This window comes from Podarcis cretensis (assembly GCF_951804945.1).
Source record: "Podarcis cretensis genome assembly, chromosome: 9".
In the NCBI taxonomy this organism is placed as follows: Eukaryota; Metazoa; Chordata; class Lepidosauria; order Squamata; family Lacertidae; genus Podarcis; species Podarcis cretensis.
Window position 1 is genome coordinate 75,909,082 of NC_137178.1, and position 16,399 is coordinate 75,925,480.

The 16,399-nt window shown below is 45.1% G+C and overlaps 1 protein-coding gene across 6 annotated transcripts in view; it reads left to right on the top strand.

Moving 5' to 3' along the window:
* Positions 1-3,128: 3,128 nt before the first annotated feature.
* Positions 3,129-16,399, top strand: part of ADD1 (adducin 1) — a 48,413-nt gene continuing 35,142 nt past the window's right edge. For 5 of the 6 annotated variants that reach the window (XM_079991542.1, XM_079991545.1, XM_079991544.1 and 2 more), the window contains exons 1-2: positions 3,129-3,222; positions 15,155-15,364. In XM_079991542.1, the coding sequence (XP_079847668.1) occupies positions 15,173-15,364 (192 nt within the window). In that variant the 5' untranslated portion in view covers positions 3,129-3,222; positions 15,155-15,172. Of the gene's footprint in view, positions 3,223-3,415; positions 3,436-15,154; positions 15,365-16,399 lie in introns of those variants that run through there. The other variant, XM_079991543.1, reaches the window with a different exon arrangement.

Genomic DNA, 16,399 nt, shown 5'->3' on the forward strand with positions numbered 1-16,399 from the left:
AAATCGGTGCATCAGACTGAAGAAATGGTTCAAGTCATGGTCATATATAACAAGCATGAGTTACTTAACATAGATAGTAGTTATGTGTACACAGACCACATATGCACCAAACTTTAATTTAATCCTGTTCAGGTATAAAGAAAATACTGTTGTATGCTATTCCTATCTAAAATATTCAGGAAACACATTTTTTCCTTTTTGAAGGAAGTCTTTGGAAATCTTCAACCCAAGGGAGCACAGCTACCTAAGCACTGGGTATAGAACCTTGTGGCATCTTTAAAGACCAGCATATTAATTGTAGCACCAGTGGCTGCTGTTCCCACTCACTTTGCTCACAAACTGCCTATGTCCCAGAAAAGCCACCCACTCCTAGCTTATTCCTTGCCATCCCCACCCCTTACAGCTTGCCAACTCCCCTATCCCCTTAGATCCCCTATCCCCTTAGATCTCACCAAGCCTCCCACCCACCCCACAATAGGCAAAGGATGAAGGACCTTTGGCAGGACAAATAGGACAGGTGGGTGGAACAAGCCACCTGTCAAACATATGACATCATGATTAGGAGAGCTTTAAACTGAATCCTCAGGATGAGGGAGACAATATTTCAGAGGATGGGGACACCAAGTACTGGGAATAACTTCATTGATGGACAGGAAACTGGGGTGGTGCTACAGGAACCTGCTAATATGCAAGAAAAAACCAATATTGAAGCAGCTGGAGGGAATGGCTTATGGTTACAGTTGCCTCTATATTAGTGCACAGAGCATAGGAAATAAACAAGATGAACTTGAGCTCTTAATGCAGGATGTCAAACATGATATAATAGGCATTACAGAAACCTGGTGGCATGAAACTCATGACTGGAATGTGGTAATAGACATATAACCTATTCAACAGGAATAGACCAAACAGGAAAGGAGAAGTATTAGCATTAGTTTACAATGAAAAGGAAGTGTTGGCTTGATGTTTGAAGTCATGCGGAAATACTTGAGATATTCTAGAGAACCAATATCCAAGACAAATGGATTACGTATAGGTATCTTACAGTGTTAAATATTAGTTTCCCTGTTCAAAAACTGCATGTCAGGTGCTTTTAAAACAAAACCAGCAACCTCCTCCTTATGTGTGGTGTCTTTGCCACCCACTGCCCCAATGGCAGCCACCTCAGTGGCTCCCTGGGACAGTTTTCAACAGTCCATGTTCTTGAGACACTGTGGACAGTTGTGGATTCCACTGCAGATGTCATGATGTCCATTCTCAGTCCAGGATGCCGGACAGATGCTGTGAAAAATTTGTCGGAAGCCACTGGTTCCTTGTATTCTTTAAGACCCTGTCCATTTCCATTGGGTAATAATCAAGACAATGTATACTCACCATCCACTGATCTTTTGAATTGGCAAGAAAGAAAGAAAGCACTTTAAACACTTTAAAAAACACTAAAACAATGACTAACGTGTTGTGAGTGAGCTAACAAACTGCAATTCTGGCTAGATTTGGTAGTTCCTACTACTCAGCCAGCATAGCATCCTTTGTTCTCCCTAAAATGTTCTGCTCATTGTGACAATTGTTGTACTACCCACATCTTGGGGCTGTCCTTGAAGACAACTCAGGAACTTCAGTTGTTCCAAAATGTACCGGCCAGATTAGTGGCTGGGCCTTCATATAAAGGTAAAGGGACCCCTGACCGTTAGGTCCAGTCATGGACGACTCTGGGGTTGCGGCGCTCATCTTGCTTTATTGGCCGAGGGAGCCAGCGTACAGCTTCCGGGTCATGTGGCCAGCAGGACTACGCCGCTTGTGGTGAACCAGAGCAGCGCACGGAAATGCCGTTTACATTCCCGCCAGAGTGGTTCCTATTTATCTACTTGAACTTTAACGTGCTTTCAAACTGCTAGGTTGGCAGGAGCAGGGACTGAGCAACGGGAGCTCACCCCGTCGCAGGGATTCGAACCAGCGACCTTCTGATTGGCGAGTCCTAGGCTCTGTGGTTTAGGCCACAGTGCCACCCGCATCCCGTGGGGCTTCATACAGATATCATATAACTCCTGTTTTAAACAGCTGCACTGGTTGCCAGTTTGTTTCTAGGCCCAATTCAAGGTGCTCACGTTGATGTTTAAAGCCCTGAATGACTCAAGCCCCACATACCTGAAAGTCCACCCCATTACAGACCTTCTTGGGTGTTAAGATCAATAGCCAGGGACCTCCTGGTAGTTCCTCTGCACTCATAAATTCAGTGGGGTGGTGGCGGCGGCTTGGGTTTGTGCCTCCTCTGTGGCAGCCCCTAAATTGTGGAACTCACTCCCCATAGGTGTCATCTGACACCTTCATTACACAGCTTTTGGCAAATGCCAAAGACCCGCCTCTTTGCCCTGGCTTTCGACCCTTAGGCTGTATATTTTGTAAGACTCACACCTTATTCTGTGATTGTAAATTGTTTTAAAGTTGCTTTTAATAATAACAATGAAAATAACATTAATTAATTGATTGATTGTTGTAACCCCTGGGACCTTAGGGTGAAGAGAGGGTAATAAAGTCTGCTGCTACTACTAACTTCCACTGCATAGGAAATACGATGTGTTTCTTTTCTGTTAGTATGCCTCCTTTATTGTTTTGGTGTTTAGCTTTGTAAAATCCATTTTTAGACCCAGCTTCCACGGCACTGCATTAGGCTGCAGAGTGTTGCCCACTCACCGCCTGTGCTTGCACTTTAATTGCTGGGTATTACTTTGAAAAAAACGTTTAAGGAGGTAGTTCGTTTCTTTAAATAAAATAAAATAAAATAAAATTCCGCCTTCACGTCAACATTTCGCCTGAATGCGTGGGCGAGAAGCTGCTGCACCGGATTAAAAATCCCGGGTTCTTCCCTTTGTCGCCTCCTGCTCTAGGAAATGGCCCCCGAAAGGACCCGGCGCATCTCCGCAGCAGACCGCGGACTCCCTAGTCTTCCTTTATAAGTCTACGATCCCAGAAGGCGGGTGGGCGGGCCTTTTCCCCCGCAGGACCGGCCAATGAGCAGGCGGCTTGCTCGGGACGCGGGCGCGCTCCAATGATTGCCGCGCTTATTGGCCTGCGGACCCTTCAAAGCCGCACCCTGGCGCGGCGGAGAGAGAGAGAGAGAGGGCGGGCGGGGGAGGCGTCTGGGGGTCGCTTCGGCTGCGAAAGGCGCGTCTGTGGCGGATCCGTCCGGGGCTGCGGCCGCTTCCTCGTCTTCAGGGGAGGGAGGTAAAGAAGAGCCCGCCGCCTGCGCCGCGTCCTCGCCTCCCCTGGGGCTCGGGAGGGGGCGGCCCCACAGAGAGGGGGGGAGGGAGGGAGCTGCCCCCCCCGGCCGGGGCGAGTCGAGGGGGGGCGCCCCCTCCCCGTGCCGACCCTTCTCCGGCGTCGGCTCCTCAGAGGTGCGGGTGGTGAGGGGGGGCGCCCCGCTCCGCTGCTCGACAGGTGACTCCTCCCTCCCTCCCCGCCAAGAAATGCTCGGTGTCTGGGGGGGATCTCTGCCCCCCCCGCAGGCTCGGGTGGCGTCCAATGCAGGGGGTGGAGCGGCCTCTCTTCTGCAGCGACCCCCCCCCCCCCGAGACGGGGCCGCCGCCGCCGCCGCCGCCGCTCGACGAGCGAAGCCCTTCAGGGCACCGTCGCGCGGCCGTTATTGCCGTTATGTTTGTAGCCCGCCTTTCCCGTCGCGCGGCCCCCCTCTTTTTTGTGTGCCCCCCCCCCAGCAGCAGCAGCAGATTGAATACTCTGCCGTGGGGGTGGGGATTTCTTCCAGCTGGCGTGTTTTCAGGCGAAAGGGGGGGAAGCCTTTCCGCAGTTGTGTCCCGCGTCCGTTTTCCCAGGGCCAGGGCTGGGGCCCCCACTGGGCCTGCTGCTTGGGAAGCTGCTTAAGTGCCTGCACTCCTGGCTCAAGCGGCGGCGGCAGCAGCAGCAGCAGCTCCAGCCCCCCCCCCCAGTTCACTAAAAGAATTTGTGTCCTCCTGCAGATCTCGGGGGTCTCCCAAGTCAGCGTGGCGACACTGCATGGGTGGGCCTGCTTTGGATGTATTGTAGCATGCTATCTTAGAAACGGTGGTGGGACCCCGACCCCCCCCGAACCTTGGAAGTAGGGATCGGGCCCTTCAGCTGTTCCATCCCCCCCCCCCTTTTCCCGCCTCCCACAGTTGCTCAGCATCCAGTTCTCACTGAGGCATGCTTCGTTTCTGAGGCTTCTCTCCAGGTGCGTCTCTGTGGGGGAGTGGGTGACTGCGCTTGTCCCCAAGCCCAGAACATTAACTGCTTTATTTGTCCACTGATGACTGCTTGCAATGCTTCTATGCCCGAGGACATTTTAAAAATAATGGAAGTGTTCCACCTAGAGAATGAGATGCTTGCCTGTACTTTGTGCTCACATACCTCTGCACGTACAGAACTCGTCTTCTTGTTCCATGTACTGTACTAGTTTATATTTTTATCTTCTCCCTTTCCCACTTCTAAGGATTCCTTCACTTCTCAGACTCTGAACATTTTTGGTCTTTGAGTTACTTTGGGGCTGTTTCTTTCCACCACCACCACCACCCAGTCGACCCCCCCCCCCCAATACTTTGCTCTTTTACTCTGTGGCTTCAGGTTCCTTCTGGTTGCTTATAAGCGGTGGTGTTTAGCTGCATAAACATAGACACTCTAAAGACTTGAATTGGTTTTTTTCTGCCTGTTGTATCATTTGTAATGTGCTGTGCTATATGTGGTGAGGTTTTTAATTGTCTTTCTGTTGCTTTTTTATTGCATTGCAATTTGAATGCCATATAATTCAATTGGTAAGTTTTCTGCACAGACACACATACCTCCCAAATGAAACTTGTGGACCTGAAGGCAGGGACCTTGCGGTTGAGAAGCTGGAAAATGGCTTATTGGGTTAATTTCCAGGGAGAGGAACAGGAGCTCCTTTGGGTGTTAGACAGTTGATGTTGCATTGCCAGAAGCTAAAGGAATCCTAGGGCTGCAGTTATTTCTATGTGGAGATAGCCAAATGATATTAATAGCCAACTGTCATATCTCTAAAATGGGAGACATTTAGAAAAGGGCCCCTGAATAACATAACTACTCTATTTTTCAAATATTTCATACAAAATACTGCATTCTGCCTTACAGAAGGTAAGAGAGTGCACCTGACCACAGGTGGCTGACATGCAGAAACTGAGTGGAGAGACTGCTCAGCGTACAAAGAAGCTATTAGCCGGTAACACCAGCATAGATCAACTCTGCTATCCCCTGGATTAGCGAAGGAAATCTCTTGGTTCCTAATTGAACTGGGTTAGTTTGTGGTTTATACCCAATCTGTATTAGCATTCTTAAGTGTTTTCTTTTTAATGTGTAGTCTGCTTTTTAACTATAGTAATCTTTAAAACATCTTTAATAAGAATAATTAGAAAAACTTACTGCAATTATTCTTTCCTATATGTAGTAAACTGGCACCATTATTAGCTTTGGGGCACGAGGCTTATGGTAGTTAGCATTTACAGTGGGGGAATGAAATCTTCATCTGTGGCCAAAAGAAGGCGGTAGATGAGCCTTTCTGGGGAGGGTTTTTTTGTGTGCTTTTTACCAGAATGTCAGCACCAAGGAGGCCTGTTTGCAGGAGCACCCACAGCAAAGACATTCTAGGTGGCGGTCAGCTTGAGATTAGGCACTTTGTTTCATAGTACAGCAGATGTTCCATAAAAAAAATAAAAATTAAAGTCTTTAGGTAGGGCCCTGGCATTTACTGGGTGTGGTGTTCTTAGAAAGAAGCCTTGTTTTTAAGCTTTATATGCTTGCTTGCTTCAATTAATAGCTAAGAGAACTGAGCGAGCATTATCCTACAGTAAGGGTAGCCAGTGTGTTTCCTCCGTTGGACTACAACTCCCATCCACTCCAGCAGAGGCCAGTAATTATTATTTATTTATTGTACCCCACCCATCCGACTGGATTGGCCCATCCGCTCTGTGGCCAGGTATGATAGGTATTGTGGTCCAGCAAAATCTGAAGGGCAGCATGTTGGGTATTCCTGTTCAACAGAGTGAAAGGCTCTGTTTCTCCTATGTCCGCAGCTTTTTAGAAATTTGAACTATCAATAGCAAAACTTAAAAACCTCCTTTCACCTCATTCCCCTGCCAGAGCATGCAGGGCCTGACACCACATTGACATCTGATTTTGCAAAACCTGAACAGTAACAGATTAATTTGAAACTAGCTAATGATGATTTCTAAAGCTGGCTTGTTTAAACTGTGTTTGTTACTAGTTGCAGGTGTGGATGGCATGGCAAGCTGTAGTTAACAAAGCATGAAAGCATTTTGGGTTGTCATATTTTGAAGAGCAAAACAAAGGACACATTTGCCGGCTTATACTTTTAACTATGGATTGCTATGACTACTCTCATTTTAAATGCCCCTACTATCTGTAGGCTATAAAAGTTGTGATATATTGCTAATAGCAATGTTCTTAACTTTCAACAATGAAATAATACAAACAATTGGTACCCTATATGAAACTCCTGTATTGGTAGAAATATTAGCAAATACCTCATGGTGTGTCACTTTCAGATGCACTTTGTAGATAAGATCTTGTTGAACAACTGCTTATTGCTTAAGAGGCCACAACTAAAAAACAGTAGAGCTAAAAAACAGGCTAAAAAACAGTAGAGCTTATTCAAAAAGGCTGCAAGTCATCTGATACATTTGACAGCCACTTCTACACTGCCACTTTAGTGCACTATTATAGTGCTCAGACAATAGACAATGGAGCAGTTACTTTTGCACCATGTAGCCCCCTCTGCATAAGATTGCATGCAGTCTTGCAGCAGGCTGCTCCTCATTTGCCTGAGGCTCAGTGGCGCTGTTTGCTCCTTGTTTTAACTTGAATGCCATCAGACAGAGCAGTGGATGGTTTCCATGACCCCCCTTTCCTTCCTACCCAACTGCCTTGCACACCTCCATCCTAACAGTAGCTGGGGGGTGGGGTGGGGAGAGAAGAGATGGCAGGAAGAGAGGGTAAATTGAGGTGTGAGGCACAACTGGCAGAGCAGCAGAACCAATTTTGGGAAGGGAAGGAACTGGCTGAGTCAACGTGAGGTGGGATGAGGCCCACTAGCCTCATTGTTGTCCATTGTTTGCCCACCCTTCATCTTTCTTGCTCACGTGTGAGACTGGGAGGGGACTTAGTGAGGGCTGCGCTCCCCACCCACAACGGCAAGGTGCCTGGTGCGGATTCCTGCTGTTTCCCTCCTTTCTCACACTTCAACAACAACAACAAAATTCTGAACCTTTTGCCAAATTTTAACATATGACATATGGCAGTCCTAATTCAGACTCCTCTTCCTTACTTCATGGGAGGAGGGGTTGGGAGAACCTGAGAACCTGTGCTTTGTGTGCTATCCAAACATGGCCTGTGTCTTCCATTACTATCTCCTTTAACAGGTTTAAAATATTATTGTATAAGTTACAGGTAGGTAGCCGTGTTGGTCTGCCATTGTCGAAACAAAATAAAAAAATTACAGTGGTGCCTCGCAAGATGAAAAGAATCCGTTCCGTGAGTCTCTTCGTCTTGCGGTTTTTTCGTCTTGCAAAGCAAGCCCATTAGCGGATCAGCTGATAAGCGGCTTAGCGGATCAGCTGATAAGCGGCTTAGCGGATCAGCTGATAAGCGGCTTAGCGGATCAGCTGATAAGCGGCTTAGCGGATCAGCTGATAAGCGGCTTAGCGGATCAGCTGATAAGCGGCTTAGCGGATCAGCTGATAAGCGGCTTAGCGGCTTAGAAAAAGGGAGGGGAAAGGAAAAAAACCCCGCAGGAACTCGCAAGACATTTCGTCTTGCGAAGCAAGCCCATAGGAAATTCGTTTTGCGAAGCACCTCCAAAACGGAAAACCCTTTCGTCTAGCGGGTTTTCCGTCTTGCGAGGCATTCGTCTTGCGGGGCACCACTGTACTTCCAGTAGCACCTTAGAGAGCACCTTCTTATTGGTATGAGCTTGTGCATGCACACAAAAGCTCATACCAATAACAAACTTGGTTGGTCTCTAAGGTGCTACTGGAAGGAATTTTATTATTTTATTATTATATAAGTTAGACTGGTTGTTTAAAAGCCTTCTCCCTCCCCAAATAGACTTATTGACTCTGATCTTTTTAACACAGCTCTTCATAAGCATCACAGTACCATTTGAAAATTGCAGTGGCTGCTTTCTTGAAACTTTTCCATGTTCTTTTCAAATGGCCACTTTTATAATTGTCCTTAACTTCAGCTACATGTTACTGCACACACTTAATGCTTTGACACATCTGTATTGTGTTAAAATGCATGTTCCATGTCTGGAAAGAACATAAGCCTTGTAACTTAATCTTTTCTCTTTCTTTGTCAGTTTTTAAATATATCATTTTCTTGGCCTTCATTCAGGGTGGAGCTTTTGGCTTGAAGGCTGCAGGGAGGCTGCATTTCAAACAGTCTCTTGTTGAAAGTAAAACGCCTAAGTAGAATGCTACAGAAATTGAAAATCTTTCCCCTTAAGGCATACATTTTATCTACGCTGTTGGTTTAGAAGGGCAAATGTGCTTTAAATCAGAGGCTTTCTTAAAAGAGGTTTTTCTTATTTTATTGCCAATCATACATGTGCACGCATGTAAACATGTGGAGATCTCTGGATGCCAGATTGGAGGCTGACATCTCCATCTGGCTGGCCCTCCAGTTTTCTTAAGCAGGTGAGCCAAATAGCTTAGATCCATTTCTATAAGAGTTTATATGCATTTATAGCCCACCTTTTTCTCCTAGGAGTACATGGTTCATTCCCCTCCTCAGTTAATCCCTATGATGACCCTGTGAGATAGGTTATGAGGCTGTGACTGGCCCACGGCCACTCAGTGAGCTTCATGACTTAGTGGGATTTTGGACCCTGATCTCCCAGGTCCTAGTCCGACACTTTAACCACTTCACCACACTGGCTACCTAAAATAGTTCTTCTATGGGGCAGCTCTGTAAATTAAGTGGGTAAAGAAATAAGGGGAAGGCAAAATGTCACTGACATATTTTTCTTGAATCTCAAATTAATTTTATTCTGGATTTGTTTTATTTGATGTTTCAATGTGTTGTAAATGGCTTCGAGATTTTTCGTTAAAATATAAAGTGGTATAGAAATGATCAACAAAAATGTTACTGCACAAAAAAGCACATAGACATTCCGTTGTGGAGACCGCAACCACTCTGCACTCACACTCCTCCTTCCCCCTTTTTCAACTCTGCCTTGCTCACAGGTTGCCTTCATTTCTATGCCGCTGCCTCTTTTCTATTCTGTAGCTTTCTTTCTGCACCCCCTCATTTTCATATACTGTACTTTATTGCGTCTTTCAGGTGAATCTTAAGCAGGCCTGTCGGCTAGCATGTTCAGTTAGAGAAGTTGCTGGATTTTGTGTTTGTATGGACGTTTGCTTGTTAATAAAATAATTTCTAAATTCATTGAATCTGGAATTTCATGTTGAAGACATCATAATGTACTAAGAGTAAAATACATGATTGTGGGAAGGCACAATCCCACTTTCACGCTCAGTGTCACCCCGGCTCACTCTGTTCACATTTCTGCCATTGTTTAAAATCACTACATTTTCTCCATTATTCATGCCTCTGCTGTTGTTTAGAACCACCATTTTCAAACCTGCCTTCTAGTTTGCTTCTTCCCCCACCCTGACATGATGCAAATCCAGGATTGCAATGAGGCACCTGGCAGTGATGGCAGAAATACTTCATTAGAAAAACAAATTGTATTGGTAGAAGTACTAATCAATGTTCTAATTAGACATCTGAATCCATCAAATAACCAATTAATACAATAGCAGGGATTCATAAAAAATGTAGCGTCCATAATTTGGCTAATGAAGCCCAAACTTATTTGCCAGAAGACTATGTTAGGACTATGTTAGGACACATCTACCAGCTGAGGAAGGGACGCGGGTGTTGTTGTTGTCTAAACCACTGAGCCTCTTGGGCTTGCCGATCAGAAGGTCTGTGGTTCGAATCCCCGTGACGGGGTGAGCTCCATTGCTCAGTCCCAGCTCCTGCGAAAGCACGCCAGAAGTGCAAGCAGATAAATAGGTGCCACTCTGGCAGGGAGGTAAACGGCGTTTTCGTGCGCTGCTCTGGTTTCGCCAGAAGTGGCTTAGTCATGCTGGCCACATGACCCAGAAAAACTCTGCGGACAAATGCCGGCTCCCTCGGCCTGTAAAGCAAGATGAGCACCACAACCCCAGAGTCGTTTGTGACTGGACTTAACTGTCAGGGGTCTTTTACCTTTTTTTTACCAGCTGAGGAAATACTCAGTGGGTAACAACCTCCAGCATTATACCATCAATTTCTAGTATATACGGGTATTGTGTTGTCCTCCAATGTATTTTATAGCTATACATTCATTCGATTTAATGAAGTTATGTTTTAATTCAGATATTTCTAGTTTAATGAATATGTGAACATATTTTAAAACAAAATTAGTTGTGATTCAGTGGGGTTTTTTTTCTTTCACTTTTAGGGCTAGCGGTAAAGAGTTTTATTAAAACTCCACTTTTTTAATGCATGGATTTTGTCCAGTAACATATCTATTTTAATTCACTGTCATTCATTGCAAATGTGAAATAATGGCAAGTTTTTTTAAGAAGCAGGAATTATCTTTCACATTTAAAAATTAACAGTCCTTTTGTTGTGTATTTTCATAGGCTTTGGAGTCCACTTTAGCTGCAGTCTTATATCTACTTACCTGGGAGTAAGTCAAGTAGTTTTTCAGCCTAAAGCACTGTAGTGCTCTCCCAATAGGTCTTGGAAAAACTGGTTTTTTTTAATAATCTGGGTTTGATATTCAGTCATGTAGCCTGATTTTCTTCACTTGAGACTCTCAGTCCTAAAATGTTCTTTCAGCCGTTTCTGGCTACAAGTGTGGACTCCTCACCACATTCATTTTAGCTCTGCAGCCCTTTGCACACTAATGTGGGAGTAAACTCCATTGATAGCAGTCCACAACAGCCCTTGCCAAGGTCACTATGGTTACGGCCCCTCTCTGTTCTGGAAAGTGTTACTTCCTTCATTTCTGGCAAACACGAATGAGCCAATAATATGAGGATCAGTAAGGCTTTAAAATTGGTTGTGCTAATTACCTTACATTCCAAAGGTTTGGAAATACAGGAAGCTAGGGAGTTTCTCTGAAAGAGCATGGGGTGGGGTGGGCAGATAGGAGAGACCCAATTACATTTTCTAATCAGAGCTACTGACCACAGTATCCTTCTGGATCGTCTCAGAAGGTTGGGAGTTGGGGGGCACTGTTAAACAGTGGTTCTGCTCCTTCCTCCTGGACCATGTCCAGAAAGTGGTGGGGTGAGATGAGTGTTCAGACCCCTGGGTGCTCACTTGTGGGTTGCCTCTGGGCTCCATTGTCTCCCCCTTGCTTTTTAATATTTACAGTGGTGCCTCGCAAGACGAAAATAATCCATTCCGCAATTCTCTTCGTCTAGCGGTTTTTTCGTCTTGCGAAGCAAGCCCATTGACGGCTTAGCGGATTAGCGCTATTAGCGGTTTAGCGGCTTTTAGCGATCAGCTGTTAAGCGGCTTATCAGCGGATCAGCTGATAAGCGGCTTAGCGGCTTAGGAAAAGGGGGGAAAAACCACAGGAACTCGCAAGACATTTTCGTCTTGCGAAGCAAGCCCATAGGAAATTTGTTTTGCGAAGTGCCTCCAAAACGGAAAACCCTTTCGTCCAGCGGGTTTTCCGTCTTGCGAGGCGTTCGTCTTGCGGGGCACCACTGTATATGAAACCACTGGGAGAGATCATTGGGGTTTGGGCTGGGTGTTCATCAGTATGTGGATGATACCATCTACAACTAACCCAAAATGCGGCTGCTGGACTGGTGACTGGGAGCAGCTGCTGGGACACCGGTCCTAAAAGATCTACATTGGCTACCAGTATGTTTCTGTGTACAATTCAAAGTGTTGGTGTTGACCTTCAAAACCCTAAAGGGCCTCAGCCATGTATACCTGAAGGTGCGTCTCAGCCCCCATCATTTAGACACTGAGGTCAAGCTCCCAGGTCCTTCTGGAGGTTACCCCACTGCAAAAAGTGTAGTTACAGGGGAACCAGGGAGAGAGCCTTTTCAGTTGTGGTGCCCAGCCTGTGGAACACCCTCTCATCAGATGTCAAAGACATTAAAAACTACAGTGGTGCCTCGCAAGACGAAAAGAATCCGTTCCGCGAGTCTCTTTGTCTAGTGGTTTTTTCGTCTTGCGAAGCAAGCCCATTGACGGCTTAGCGGATAAGCAGATAAGCGGCTTAGCGGCTTAGAAAAAGGGAAAAAAGGGGGGGGGAAACCCGCAGGAACTCGCAAGACATTTTCGTCTTGCGAAGCAAGCCCATAGGAAATTCGTTTTGCGAAGCACCTCCAAAACGGAAAACCCTTTCGTCTAGCGAGTTTTCCGTCTTGCGAGGCATTTGTCTTGCGGGGCACCACTGTACATGACTTTTAGAAAACATCCGAAGGCAGCCCCAGTGGCCGGGACAATCCAGTCAGATGGACAGGATGCAAATAATGAAAATATTGTTATTACTGAAGTTTTCATAATTCCTCATTTCTCACACCCTCCTATGTTAATTTTCCTATGGCTTCTCTGCCAAGAAAGCAATGATTGCCATCTTTATTTTATTATGGTGGCTACCACATCTACAAGGACCCTTTTAAATAAGATTGTTAATTAACTGAGCCCCAGATTTAAAACAGAGATGTCATCTTTTAAACAACTGCACTGCATATTTCTTTGATGGTTTGTTTCTTGCACTTCCTGCCAGTATAAGAGCTTTGAGATTTGGTTTGTCTGCATTAATCCTCGCAAAGCACTCCAGTGGTGCCAAGCCCATTCATTAAATTGGAGCGTGTTCTGATCTTTGAACAGTCTGCTAACAAACTGATTTCTTTTATTGACTGCTGGCTTCCTGTTATGGTGCCAGCTTCCCCTTCAATTTAGCTGCAAATGTCCAAAATGGAAAGAACACAGTGAAATGAAAGCATGATAAGGATAGACAATAAAGAAACTGTTCAACCCCTCGCCCTCACCAATATATATATACAACAACCAAAAAAAACCCCATTCGAAATGTAACAACAACAACATAGTTTTACATAACACTGATCACTGTGAACTACTCTAATACTGAAGTAGAAGCCATATTCTAAGCCCTGTTCAGATACTGGTGCACTCTGATAATAGTGTGTAATGTGTTGTGGCTATGTTCTAAGGACACAGTCCTCAACCTCCGAAGTTGATGGGGAGAGGTGGTAGAAGAACTACTGGTGGGAGTTGTGTAGCCCTGCTGTGCTGGAGACACAAAGATCTGCCCTAGCAGGTTGGAAGCTACCACTGGAAGTAAGCCACAATGTTTTATGGTGTTGTGTAGGCTTTGAATCCATGGCATCTTAAAGCCCCATCTTCGGTTCTGCTGGCTTCCGCCAGGCAGAAGGTTGAAAGTGTTTTCCTTTCAACCTTCTGCCTGGCAGAAGCCAGCAGGATCTCTGATGCTCTGGAGCAGGGTTTCCCAACTTGGGTCTCTAGCTGTTTTTGGACTACAACTCCTATCATCCGAAGCTAGCAGGAGGACCAGTGGTCAGGGATGATGGGTGCTGCAGTCCAAAAACAGCAGGAGACCCAAGTTTGGGAAACCCTGCTCTGGAGGATCAGCTGTTCTGTGCCTCTTAGACATCTAAGTCTAGAACCTTGTAAAACCCATAAAAGTTAATTGCCCAATTTGAACAATACTATTGGCTTAATAAGCAGTTATGAAAATAATTGCCCAGGAAATCTTGGAGCAACGTAGTATCCTAAATCCCTGTTTGAATTGGCTTTGAATCCTGACTTGTTCACAGGCTGGCAACCATCACATGGCGGGTTACAACATAAAAATATGAAACACAAAACTTAGAGTGATGAATAGGCACTAGGTCTAATGAAGTTAATAAAGAGATTCAGCTGTGTCCTCTGTGACTTGATAGTTAAGAATGAGGGAAAGGAGAGAAGCCCTGCTGAATTCAAGAGCAGAAGCTGGGCTCTGAACTGTAGAAACAATTTAACACCAGTATTACTATTGTTGTTGTTTAGTCGTGTCTGACTATTCGTGACCCCATGGACCAGAGCTCGCCAGGCCCTCCTGTCTTCCACTGCCTCCCGCAGTTTGGTCAAACTCATGCTGGTAGCTTCGAGAACACTATCCAACCATCTCGTCCTCTGTCGTCCCCTTCTCCTTGTGCCCTCCATCTTTCCCAACATCAGGGTCTTTTCCAGGGAGTCTTCTCTTCTCATGAGGTGGCCAAAGTCTTGGAGCCTCAACTTCACGACCTGTCCTTCCAGTGAGCACTCAGGGCTGATTTCCTTAAGAATGGATAGGATTGATCTTCTTGCAGTCCATGGGACTCTCAAGAGTCTCCTCCAGCACCATAATTCAAAAGCATCAATTCTTCGGCGATCAGCCTTCTTTATGGTCCAGCTCTCATTTCCATACATCACTACTGGGAAAACCATAGCTTTAACTATACAGTGGTGCCCCGCAAGACGAACGCCTTGCAAGACGGAAAACCCGCTAGACGAAAGGGTTTTCCGTTTTGGAGGCGCTTCGCAAAACGAATTTCCCTATGGGCTTGCTTCACAAGACGAAAATGTCTTGCGAGTTCCTGCAGGGTTTTTTCCCTCCCCCCCCCTTTTCCTAAGCCGTTAAGCCGCTTAACAGCTGATCGCTAAAAGCCGCTAAACCGCTAATAGCGCTAATCCGCTAAGCTGTCAATGGGCTTGCTTTGCAAGACGAAAAAACCGCTAGACGAAGAGCCTCACGGAACGGATTAATTTCGTCTTGCGAGGCACCACTGTACGGACCTTTGTTGGCAAGGTGATGTCTCTGCTTTTTAAGATGCTATTTAGGTTTGTCATTGCTTTTCTCCCAAGAGGCAGGTGTCTCTTAATTTTGTGACTGCTGTCACCATCTGCAGTGATCATGCTTATGTTCTGATTTTGTTTCCTTATTCAACAACTTTTATTTCTCTCCATGTCCACTGAAGGATAAAGTGGAGAAAAGGGATAGGGGCCAGTGTATTCATTTAAACTTTAGCAGATGAATTAATTGGAATACTTTTGATTGATTTTTATTCCACAGAACCACTGAAAAGGTGCTATGAATGGTGAATCTAGAGCAGAGGTGGTAACCTCACCACCTCCAGCAGCCCCTCATAAAGAGAGGTATTTTGATAGAGTGGATGAAAATAACCCAGAGTACTTGCGAGAGAGGAACATGGCTCCTGACCTTCGCCAGGATTTCAATATGATGGAACAGAAGAAGAGAGTCTCCATGATCCTTCAGAGCCCAGTAAGGATAAATACTTAGGCATGACTTTAGAAGAGAGCTAACAAAAAAATCAGTTTTTTAAACATTTCCTCAAAAAGGCAGCATTAATTTGTGTGGCAGAATTCAAAGTGACTTAAGGCACATTGTGTATGTTTGTGGCACACAGGAGCTCCTCATTTGTTTTTTGCAGTGGCAGGTACTTTTGTTGCCTTGGAGTCCTCCAAATCTCAAGTTTCAATCAAGTTCAGGCTGATTAATTACAGTGGACGTTGAAATATTCTTGGGAAAGGCTTCCTGTTGGTGAAAGCATCCTAACAGCCTTTTGCATTTTACAGTTCTATTGTATTTTTTAATTATGCTGTGTATTGCCCAGGCAGCTAAGAAATCTAGTGAATGACATAAATAAATCCCAGCTATGGTCTCATTCCAGCAAGCATCCATGTTTTCTGCGTATATTGCCGCTGAAACCAAAATTGGGGTGGGGTGGGGTGGGAGGTGGAGTGAAACCATTTAGCTCTGGTGTCATTAAGGTATCAGGAATTTCAGCAACTCTAGGCTGCTTTATACAAAATTATTTTCTTGTACAATATAGTTTCCATGTAGAAAATGACAGGTTACATAGTTACCTGTGACAAAAGCATCTGGTGATACAGAACAAAAGCCACAAGTTCTTGTAGCACAAAGATATAGCCAAATCGAAATGTAAACTTTACTTCTTAATGCTGTATCTGTGCCGTTTGTTGTACACAAGTTTGGTCTCTGTAGTAAAATTGCTCTTTGTGAAGCAGTCCTCAGTTGTGTTGAGCTGCCAACTTGCAGTAAGGGTAATTCTCAGTTGAATAAGTTGGTTAAAACTTCTCGATGTAATGTGTTATTTATTTTTGAAATATTTCTGACATCCTTCAATATAAATATTCTCAGGGCTGCTTAAGCAATAATAATACAATACAACAAGAAACTAACAAAATTTCAAAATTTGGATGAAAACTGGCAACAACATTAAAAAGAATCATAGTTAACTGTTGAAAAACTTCAGAGAAGGGAGCCCTCTTCCAG